The sequence below is a fragment of the Theropithecus gelada genome, chromosome 12 (genome assembly GCF_003255815.1).
Source record: "Theropithecus gelada isolate Dixy chromosome 12, Tgel_1.0, whole genome shotgun sequence".
In the NCBI taxonomy this organism is placed as follows: Eukaryota; Metazoa; Chordata; class Mammalia; order Primates; family Cercopithecidae; genus Theropithecus; species Theropithecus gelada.
Genome location: NC_037680.1, coordinates 86,586,135 through 86,598,145, shown reverse-complemented (window position 1 = coordinate 86,598,145; position 12,011 = coordinate 86,586,135). Strand labels below are relative to the sequence as shown.

Here is a 12,011-nt window from a genome sequence, read left to right as displayed (position 1 = left end):
AAGTGACTTATATACAGAATGTATAAATAGTTCTCATAATTTAACAGTTAAAAGACGAATTGCTAGGCCGGGCGCGGTGGCTCAAGCCTGCAATGCCAGCACTTTGGGAGGCTGAGGCGGGTGGATTATGAGGTCAGGAGATCGAGACCATCCTGGCTAACAAGGTGAAACCCCGTCTCTACTAAAAGTACAAAAAAATTAGCCAGGCGTGGTGGCAGGTGCCTGTAGTCCCAGCTACTCGGGAGGCTGAGGCAGGAGAATGGCGTGAACCCGGGCAGCGGAACTTGCAGTGAGCCGCGATCGCGCCGCTGCACTCTAGCCTGAGCGACAGAGCGAGACTCCTCTCAAAAAAAAAAAAAAAAAAAGACTAATTGCCCAATTTAAAGTGGACAAAAGATTGAATGAACACGCTTTTACCAAGAAGATACACATATAGTCAATAAGCATATGAAAAGATGCTCCATATCGTTTGTCATTAGGGAGGTGCAAATAAAAATCACATTGAGTTACCACTTTACACCCACAGGGATGGTTAAAATTAAAAACAAAAACAAAAACAAACTGGGGACACACACTGAAATCAGCTGAGGAGGTTTTAAAAACATTGATGAGTCTTACCCTCAGAGATTTTGATTTGGTCTTAGGTATGGTTGGAACTTTTTTTTTAAGCTTCCCAGTTGGTTGTAATATACTGTAGCTAGGTGGAAAACTATTAACTGTCTAGAATAATGTATTCTGAACCCTCAGCAATATGATTACATGCAATGTAATTAAAATAGAACCAACTTAAAAATGACATTGCTGAGGTAAATCAACAATATTTTTTTAAAGAATGTCATGCTAATTTTTTTAGAATGTCAAGTCATGAGACAAGTTATTTAATGAAGACAGTGTAATCAAGTGAGATAATGATATTAACTAGGAAGTGTTTCAAACCACGTAAGTCAGGAGAAATAAAACGTATGCAAGAGGACACACCTTCAGCACTGACGGCTGAACGCACTGACCAGACTGACCCGCGGCGGAAGGAATAATTCCTGTGGGAAGTGCTGGAGGTGCAGGATGGACTCACAGACAGTCGACGGGATGCCAGATTGGTGACTTCTTCTACTGGCAAACAAAATGGGGAATGTGAACTTTGGCTTTATAACAAAACAGTTATCATTATCACATTGCTCTTATATCACAAATGCTTACTGCTCTCAGACCATAAGGCTTAAATTTTTTTGAGTGTACTTAGAAAAGGAAAAATAAAAATTAAAAAAGCTCTACAGAGGAAAGACAGAAAATATCCCCTGAAGTTTTTACAAAAGCAGGGCAGAGAATCACTCAATTCAGAATGATTAATCATTTTTTGATACCAACTGACAAACTGCACTTGTGAAGGTTGAAAGATTGGTTGCATTTACTTTAATACACCTACTGGATTCAGCAGTTCCTCAAGTCATTCATTTAATGTAACTAATGTCCGCCTCTGAAAATGGCTAACTCTAAACTTCAGAAAGTTTGGTTAGTGTCAGGAAATGAGAGAGAGACGGAAGGGGGCATATCACCTCATGTCACATAAAATTGTCAGTGTTAATTTCAGAGCACGTTATTTCCCTGAGACTCAGCCCCCCAAGAAATCCTGTGTGCAGAGGGCACCTTCTTCTTCCGGCTCTGAGCTGGGCGTGCATGTGGGCTCATAGCAAGCCTCCTGGGTGATGGGGATGGCGGTGATGAGGCTGGCTTCTCGACCAAGACGTTTCTTTTCTTCCTCCTGCTGCAAGTTCTTTAAGATGTGTTCTGCCCTTTGATGGGAGCGGGACACAGCCCGGGCTGAAAAGGATTTCTGTGGAGACATAAAGGCAAGCTCATTTAATAGCAATTCTTCTGCAAGGTCACAGGCATAAAGAGTGTTCGAATGAATCACACAAATTTAGTGGTTTGTCCTCAGGAAATGTCAGGATACCCATGATCCAGTTTCATGGATATTTGTCTTTTTACCAAATTTCCAAGCTGCGTATAGTTAAGCTATTTTTTTTTTTCATTCAATCAGAATGATTCTTCAAGAACATCTATAATTTCTGGAAAGAATCCTATTTCATCTTAGGATTTGGGGGGATATCAATGATTTCCTGTTTAAATATTAAGATCAAATAAAATTTATAAGTACTCCATTCCTTTCTAGAATTTTTTGATCTGTTTTTAAAAGGACATTTATTTTAGGCTGGGTGTGGTGGCTCACGTCTGTAATCCTAGCACTTTGGAAGGCTGAGGTGGGTGAATTACTTGAGGTGAGGAGTTCGAGACCAGCCTAGGCAACATGGTGAAACCCCGTCTCTACTAAAAATACAAAAATTAGCTGGGCACGGTGGCACATGCCTATAATCCCAGCTACTCAGGAAGCTGAGGCATGAGAATTGCTTGAACATAGGAGGTGGAGATCACACCACTGCACTCCAGCCTGGGCAACAGAGCGAGACCCTGTCTCAAAAAAAAAACGAAGGACATTTATTTCATAAGGTTAATAAAATTGAAAGTCAGAACCATGGAAAGGAGGAAGAAAGAGATCTCTCATATAAGCCAGTTAGTTATATGGCATATTTCATTTCTGTTGCTCAAGTATCTGTCACACTATAAACACTTAATAATATTTGTAGGAACAAAGTTATGGAATGAAAATTATGAGAGCTGATAGTGTTACTAAGGTTGAATATAAAATCTGACTCTAACAGTAGCTAAGGCATACTGGAAAAATATTAAGAAAAACTCACTCCTCCATAGATGAAGGATCAGGAACAATGAAGAAAAGAAGATTCACTGTAAAATAGCTATTCTATTCATGTCTTAATCATGATGTTTATGCCCAGACAAATTCCAAGAGCTCCAAGAGCTTTGAAGACAGAGTCAGTGGTCCCTGAGCAGAGAAGTGATCACTGGAGTTCTTCTCTAACCTCTTGAAGTAATGTTTATACACAATGGCAATTCCACATCTCTTTGTTGGCTTATAGTCACACGGTGTTCAAGAGACAGGCAGGGGATGTTGATCACTCTTCTACAGGGCTGCATTTGTAGACAATCCCTTTATGGAGGATCTTAACGTAAGACTAAAGGTTTCCTATGTTGAATGACAGAGTAGCAATTGAGAGCATTTTTATTTTACTTTTTATTTTTTATTTTTTTGAGATGGGGTTTCGCTCTTGTCGCCCAGACTGGAGTGCAATGGCACAACCTCAGCTCACTGCAACCTCCACCTCCTGGGTTCAAGCAATTCTCCTGTCTCAGCCTCCCAAGTAGCTGGGATTACAGGTACCTGCCACCATGGCCAGCTAATTTTTGTATTTTTAGTACAATCCATTTTCAGAGCCAGGTAGCTAAGCTGGTTTATTATATTAAGGCATAAGGTAAGAACTGTGGAATGAGAAAAATAACTGGATATAAAATCAAGGGACTTGATTTCAAATCTGCAGTGAGCTTGGAATACAGACTGTGGCCAGCTCAGATGAACCCATCACCTCTTCAGGAGACAAATCAAAGATCTTTATGTTGGTGGCTCAGATGCTGAAATTACTGCCCGTGTGGGAGAAGAACCAGGTGTGTATTTCCCTTCGGCAAGGTACCATCAGATATGAAGGTAGAATTAAAATAAAATGGGCACACTGTGATAGGAAAGAGTTTAAAAAACAGTTCTCCAAAGAAAGCTACAAATGCCTAGAAATGCTATGAGTAATATGGAAAGATGTTCAAACTAATTTCATATATTCAACTAACTTTTTCAAAGAAGTGTGAATAAAATAAACAGTAAGTGGTTTTTGGCCATTCAAAGTGGCAATTAAAATAATAACATTAGTTAATAAGATACTTTTCAATTCTACTCTATAAGGACAAAGTGATATGACTTTTCTGGGGATATTTTGTGAGATGCATCAAAAACCTTTAACGGTTATTATTTTATTATTGTCATAAATCCCCTAGGAATTTATGCAAGGAAATAATGATAGATTTGTGCAAAGAGGTGTTCTCTTTTCTATTTTTGCTTTATTTTCCAAATTTTCTACATTACTCTTGTAATTTAGAAAAATACTATTAAATAGGTGAAAAAGGCATATTTTGAAGATCAGTGTTTTCAAAAGGTGCATATTCTTGTTTTTTGTCTATAAATGGACTGTGTTCTAAATCTAACCATTTATGAGTTATATTACACATAGCAGTAATAAGAGCAGGGGTCTCAGAGTGATGTCTGTGATGATGATACTGATGATTGACAAAATGAAGAATAAACTAAGGTTCAAACAAGGAAATAGCTGCCAACTCTCTTCTTTTTCTTATTTTTTCAGGGCTAATGTCTTTAACTTGGCTTACATATTATTGGTTAAATGAGTATGTTCATTATGTAATAAACAGAGGCAAAAGGGCTACCTTTGGCCAAGAAATCAATGCCTAATGCTTTTAGTAGCTTTAAAAGGTGGCTTCTGCTTTGATTATAAAACAAGACTTTTTTTTTTTTTTTTTTTTTTTTTTTAAGAATCGCAAGTGCTCACTACTGGATATTATTCCCTCTATTATATTCACGAGGACAAAGACTTTTTGTGCTAAGTTTCTGTGTTATCATTACATTCTTATGATGAGAATGAACAAATTACCGCAAACATGAATTGTTCTCTTTTACATGTACACCATGGAACCTGGAGATATTGGAATGGAAATGTGTGTTACTCACAGACTGGTCTTCATTAATGGGGTCCTGGACACTCCCGCTGCACTGAGGAACCCAGGGAGGGTCAAACATTGGGACAGATGGCATTCCAAGCACCGGCGAGGGAAGGGTGAAATTGATACTGGGAGGCGGAATCTGTTAGTTGACATCAGAAAAATTAGGTGAGAGGGAATATAAGCTAGAATGAGGCTGAAGTATAATAATGACACAATCTGTCTTAGGAAGTGTTAAGGATCCAAGTGACTTCGCATAGAATGTGCAAGAATTTTAGAAAAGGGCTATTTGCCAAGATTTTCTGTTATAGAGCACAGGATGAACCTATCTGGGCCTCAGTTTACTAATTCATTAAAGGCTTTCAATCAAATGATCTCTATTTGAGTTTATCACCCATCCTCCAAAACACACCTGTAAGTTTATATATAGCAAAATGATTAGAAGATAATTCCCCAGACTTTCATATGCTTACCTCTGGGAATGCTGGTCAGATTTTGAGGTTTATAGAGACTTGATTTTCTTACTCTATACTCTTCTGTGTTTTAACTTTTTAACAGTAGGAATACATTCATGTATGTTAGGTTTACTTATATAATCAGAGAGAAAAAATTAGAATGTCTTTGGCCACACACTGTGACTCTGAGGTTCAAGGGTTTAAACAAACAGTGGTTTGGGTTTGCTAATGTAACTCCTCTGTGAGAAGTATCCCTCACCTTAAAAATCTGCTGTGCTCCTTCCTCCATCCGGGGCCAGACCTGATAGCGAAACCTCCAGAGCGTGTGGAACTTGAGGACAGCGTTCAGCCTCTGCACGGTCTCTGGGTGGTGGAACTCTGACATCAGCATGTCGGACACGGCCTCAGGCACTTTCACTGCACACAGCAGGAACATGGCAGCTGGAGACAGTCAATATTTCATCAGCTATGCTTTTAAAATGCTGCTGAGTTCCCGGGGTTGGGGAGAAATGGAAACTGCTTATATCTTATGAAAATGACTCCTGAGCTATATGGAGCTCGGCTACCAGCACTGGCAAAAGCAAACCTTTGTACCACCCACAGCCTTCCAATAGCTGGTGCGAGGGCAGCAACAACATGACATTTCAGTAGAATCACTCACGCTAAGCAAAGTTTCCTTTGACTCACAGTGAAAAGCGAATGCCAGAGGAAGCAAATGAAATAAGAAAAGTACATCTTGAAGTATGATTTTTAGGAGATGGCTAGAGTCATCTCTTAGTAACCCAAGGACAATAAACAAAGTTATCCTTTAAAAACTACCTCAGTTACATTGGCTACATTTTTAAAATTCCACATCATAGACTCTATTAGAAACATATATCCTTCCCAGAGATAGAAGAGGTTGAGAAGCCAAAAGAGATTTAATGAGTCATAATACCATGAAAAATTTTTGTGAAAAGCCAAATATCAGTAAGTGAAAGGCCAAGTTCCACGGTAAGTTATAAAGCTAATGAATAATGACTTTATAAATAAACTTTATAATACAGATAGAGGAGCCAGTGGCAGTTATAAAAACATACCCTACATGATTATGTCATGAATCTCTCATGTTCTCTTTCACAGAGCGTAACAATGTGCTTAGGCAGTTGTCCCAGAAGAAGTGGGGTTAAATCCTAGTAGTTCTGATACTTCCCTGCCAAAAGATCTTGGGCAAGCCTCTTAACTTCTCTTAGCTTCCAATTTTCTTTATTGGTAAACCTCCCAGAAAAACAATAGTGATAATGATAATACTAATACCTTTTAGAACAATAATAATACTAATACCTGCTTCCAAAGTTGTTTTTAGAAGAAAATAAAATAATATATAAGAAAGTGCTTTGTGTAGTGAAAAGTACAACACATTTCTAACGCATGCTGTTTTTTAAAAATAGAGGCAATATAGTTGTAATGGGAAGGGCATCTATCTGTGCAGTCAGAAAATCTGGGTTTGGTGTCCTTGCCCTTTGAGCTGTGTGAACTTAGATACGTCCTTCCAATTCTCTGACTCAAGTTGGCTCATCTATAGAATGGTTTATCAATAAGATAACGAATATGATCTAGTTCTATAACAAATGCAAGTTATTGTAATCACTATCTTTTGATAACACTTTTCCTTAGCCTATTAGGTGCTTAAATCTCCATTCTTTCTCCTTTCTTTGCTTTTCTTTAAAATGTATTCTACCCTGCCTCAATTTTTAAACACTGGGCTCATTCTTTAAGTCACTGCAGAGTTCCATCTTAATCTCATGAAAAAGTTTTCTTGTAATGCTCACGAATCCTCAGATCCAAAGGTATTTTTATAGCAGTTGTTTCCTTTCAGTTTTTAATACCTTCATAACAATCACCTTGAAGAACTATTTTCCTTTGCTTCCACAGCTTGAGATTATTTGAGTTGTGTACTTTTCTCATCACTTTTTCTAGCTGGGCTTCTTCCTTTGGTCCTCTAGACGTGGAGAAGACCAGTGGCTTAGTGGTTATTCCTCATCTCTGTCTTCTCTACTGACCCTCTCCCAGAGAGCCCATCTACTCTCATTATTTCAGCTGTCATGTATATCAACTTGTTCCCCAAGTTTACCTCTAACTTTGGCCTTCCTCTTTAGTTTCAGTGTCATGTCACCAACCATATATTACCAACTCTCCTTCATCTAAAAATTACTATTTCTTTTTGAAAAAATTTTAAAAATTTATTTTACAAATATGTACATAATATTTGTACACATAGAGTACATGTGGTAATTTCGTTATAAGCATAGATTGTAATGATCAAGTCAGATTATTTAAAATATCTACCACCTCGAGTACTTACTGTTTCCATGTGTTGGAAACATTTCAAGTCCTGTCTTCTAGCTATTTTGAAATATACAATACTTTGTTGTTAATGATAGTCACAATACTGATAGTCACACTACTATGCTTTTGAACATTAGGACTTATTCCTAACTGTACATTTGTACCCATTAGCCAGCTTCTCTTCATCCTTCCTCTACAACAAAACACTATTTTTAAAACCAAAGTATTCCACATATTGCTGCAGTATCAAACTTAGTAACAATTCACACTCTGTATACAAGATTGCTCTATGGCTCAGAAGCCACGACTGGTTTTTCACAATTCAGTGCAAGGTTCACAGTCATAAGCCTGATATTCAAAGCCGGTTACAAGCTGAGTCCTACTCACCTTTCTAATATTATGCACTCGTGACCCCTATACAAAAGCCATGCTAGTCTTCAGTCTCCTCAGGCTTCCCAAAAAGCCCAGTGCACTTCCACATTCACCCAGTTTTGCACCCACCATTTTCCCCGCCTGGCTAACTTCTAGGTGTTCTTTAAAGGCCAGTCCATTTGTTTATATTTAAGTTTCCATGACTATCCCACATTTGGGAAGTGTGCCATTCCCTGAACTCCCATAGTGCTCTCTGAGAAGCAAAAACCTAAGCTTTAATGTGAACAAAGATATTTTACCAAGATATTTATTGCAGTGTGGTATAAAAGAGCAAAAGGCTGGACTCCACCTAAATTTTCATCAATAGGTCTTGGTTAAATAAATTATGATATGTCTATTCATTCAGTGGAATATTTTGTAGCCATTAAAAAGAGGTAAAACTATAAACTGACATTTAAAAGCAGTCTGCTAGACATAAATGAAAAAATTCAAAGTGCACTTACAGCATGTCCCATTTGCATGAAAAACAAAACATGCAATATATAACTTACATACATACATACATATATGTGTGTGAGTGTGTGTGTGTATATATATATCTACACATAGTTTACCCTATAAGGATTCCTGAGAAACTTAAAAACTGTTGCCTCTGAGGAAAGGAATGGCGGGGGGAGGGGGAAGGGGGCTGGGGAATGTGGAGAGCGGAGCGGGTCACAGGAGAGAGGGCAATACTTTTAACTTCATACAATTTTGTATTACTTGAATTTTTATTACGTGTATTTTGAAATTAAAATAACCACATACAAATTTAGGGATCTGTACAAAAAGTGGAAAAGTGAAGAATACACATTTTGCCTCTAGCTATGTGGCCTTGGACAAATCACTTAAATGTTAACACATTTGCTTCGATACCACCTTTTGGACATAGAACATTACTCACATAAGATTTGATAAAGTTAATTATGGTGGTGCATGTTAAATCTAGGAGAGGACACAAAAAATAATTTTGTCTCTTGTGAAATATAGTGAAAGTGCAGGATCTGGGGAAAATCATTCTCTATAATTTGGTAACACCCTGAGAGAGACATATGCTTTGGTGCAGACCATATGGTGAAATTGGAAGGGAGCACACAAACCCTGGGCCTACCTTCCTATAGCACACAGCTCTAGAGTCTACAGTTATAGCAATTGCCATTAACTTGACCTAGGAGCAAAAATAGAATGAAAGCCCCTCTCTCTTATTTAAACACTTGGATCAGTAATGGCAGTGGTAGCAGGCGCAGGGTTCCAGGGGGTCTTTATTTACCTGCTGCCCCTGCCATGTGTTCATCCATGCTGAGCAGGAGCTCCCAGGCAGCTGGCTGGATGTCTCCATACATCTCCTCTGTCAGAACTGGTGCTGCCTTGATTAACAGAGATAAGGGAGCAGGCGACAAGCTCATCACCTGGGAAAAGATGGAAATCATGTTTAAAAATTTTTTAAGACAGTGAATACTGCACTTCTCCTGAAACTTAAAAGCCACTTCCCCTCTCTCTGATTGCCTAAAGTGACCTTAAAATACTTTCTAAAATGGGAGCATATTTAGCTGACAGCACATATGATAAGCTTTATACCTTATTAACTGAAGCATAATTAGAAAAAAACCCCACTAATTTTATGATGTTTTCACCACAAAATTGCTTTGCAACCATCAAAGAGTAAACCATAGATTGAGTACAACCCTACGAGAAAAGAAAGAACCCAGGAAATACATCTGTGTTAAAAGTCTTGATAGATTTTTAAAGGCTCCTATTTTCATTCCTAATAGTAGATTTCCACTGAAAACTATAAGCAGCCTGTAACTCATGAAAAAGCCCATTTGGAAAGTTAACTGAGCCAATGTGAACATGCATGACATTTCCCTTCGAAATACATAATACATTGTGGTTATTGCCCCAGATTAACCTACAAAATCCTATTTAATCCATTATTTCTGACAATTTAGGTGACAAATGTAGGTTCCAGACAAGTCATCATCATTTCACATTCCAGAAAAATATGAATAGTTTTTTGTGGGGGGGAAGATAATGATTTAGAGTTTATGTTGTAATAATAACATAACAGTGTGTCAAGCACTGGATAAGTTGGTACATGTACCATTTTCTTTAATCCATGCAATAATTCCTTGGGACAAGTCTAGTGTTGTAACCCCCATTTTATAAACAAGGTGACTAAGACCAAGAGACATTAAATAACTTGCCCAAGGTCCCAGAGCCAGAGCAGCAGACATGGGATGTGAACCCAGACTGTCTCATTCCAAAACCCATAAGTGTTGCTGTTACACACACGTGGGAAGTTAGCTCTCCTGCAGTGAGGACAGTGGGGAGAGCTGTGGTTCGAACCAAAGTTCCCAAGCCTTGCCTGTGGAAGCTGGTTATCTAGCAAGAAGAGATTTTTTTTCTTACACACTTGGTGGCACTCTTGCTCACCAACGGAAGGGGCTTTATGCCAACACTGTACCAACTGACGCTGTATGTCCCAAACATTAGTAAATAGGCTGTTTGGAGTTCCCTCCCTGTTAAAAGTTCCATGAATCCTTCTGATCCAGGTGCCAATACCTGAAGTCTGATGTACTTCAGCATTCCGGAATCTTTTTTTCCTTCCAGATTGGCATCTGAAACTCTCTTCTTTAGAGAAGGTGTCCTCAGGCATGACTTATCTGAGCACTGAAAAGAACAGGGATATGTAAAGAAGAGTGGTGTGTTTTCTAAAAACCCAACAGTGCTAGACGTCCCCGCAGTTCTCCAGGCAACCATCTTCTAGTGGAAGGGATAATTAAAGGCCTTTTGGTGGGCCTACATTTTCTAAAATTTATAAAAGTAGTTTATTTATAAAAGCAGTTAATTTTATAATAAAAAAATAGCTTAGAGATATTGAGTAATGAAGTCCTCTTTGACCTTTGAGGAAACTGAGATCCAGAGAGGTGGGGGACTTGACTGAACTACAAAGCTAGTTATTAGCAGAAAAGGGAAAGGACAAGGATCTCCTCATTTCCATTTCAGGGCTAATTATATTTCATCAAGAAAAACACAAATCTTTTAAAATATTAAGTGAGATAAAATCCACTCTATCCAATAGTCCCTTCACAGGGTTGGATGCTACAAGTTGAACAACTTGGTCATAAAAGAGAAAAAATATTTCACAGAGAAGTGTTAGGAAGTTAAAGGTCAAATACAGGACTCGTCAAGGAAGTATGAGTTCATAGTATCCATTATCAAGGACCTAGTTGTACAGGTAAAATGATTTCTTTTCAAAAACCATACTCTTCTGTAAGAGGCAACAGCTCTTCTTAGAATTGTTTCCTCAACCAGGTGATTCACCTACATAAGAACGGATAAGACAATTTCTTCCTCTAACTCCTTCAATGCCAAGAGATGGACTGAACAGTGCAGCTGGGAGAAGGATTGAACCTAACGAAGGCCGGCTTATTTATCCAGAGTCCCGATTCTTCTATTTTTGCACTCCAGGCTGTGCAAAGAGGGAATGGTTCTCCTCACATGGAATAAATGCTCATTTGTTTTTCCAGAGGCATGTCAATGAAACACTTTCTCCCTCTAGCCAAGGGAAAAAAAACTGAACTTCTTAAGAATTTTTGAACAGAGCTTCATAGTGTTATGGATAAAGATATTTTGAAAGAAAAGGCAAATCTAAAAGTGCATGGATATTCCAAGAAAGTCTTTTAAAACTCTGACAAAAAGACCCAAGAAAATGCATCTATTATGTGACAAGTATAGAATCAACTTTTAAAATGAACCTACTTGAAAACAAGTGCATAAGAGCTCTTGCTGTGCTTTCTAAAGGAAAAATCACGGAGGTGCAGACGTGGGAACACATATTATTTGGAGAAATAACTATTGCTTTGCTTTTTTACCCTGTGTATGTGAAAGCAATATATAGCATAAACAGTATGCCCATTTTATATAGTTTGAAAACTGTTCTAAAATCATATATAGGAATAGTTTTCCATACTAATGTACAGGTGTATCTGACCCTTGTAAAAGAGTCAAGATACTAAAAACTGGCATCTGTTTTATTCTTTATATTTATAAAATAATAAATGTACATTGGAGCATATCTGGAAAAGAAAGAAAAATTATGAAGAAAACAAAAGTCTCAGTAAT

At 38.0% G+C, this 12,011-nt stretch overlaps 1 protein-coding gene across 2 annotated transcripts in view; it reads right to left on the bottom strand.

Annotated features, from left to right (window-relative positions):
- Window positions 1-12,011, bottom strand: part of UNC80 (unc-80 homolog, NALCN channel complex subunit) — a 232,700-nt gene that overhangs the window by 76,267 nt on the left and 144,422 nt on the right. For both annotated transcript variants that reach the window (XM_025404486.1, XM_025404487.1), the window contains exons 29-34: window positions 10,449-10,556; window positions 9,157-9,295; window positions 5,407-5,588; window positions 4,703-4,834; window positions 1,645-1,831; window positions 979-1,110 (exon numbers count right to left, since the gene is read on the bottom strand). In XM_025404486.1, coding sequence (XP_025260271.1) covers window positions 979-1,110; window positions 1,645-1,831; window positions 4,703-4,834; window positions 5,407-5,588; window positions 9,157-9,295; window positions 10,449-10,556 — 880 coding nt within the window. The remainder of the gene's footprint in view (window positions 1-978; window positions 1,111-1,644; window positions 1,832-4,702; window positions 4,835-5,406; window positions 5,589-9,156; window positions 9,296-10,448; window positions 10,557-12,011) is intronic.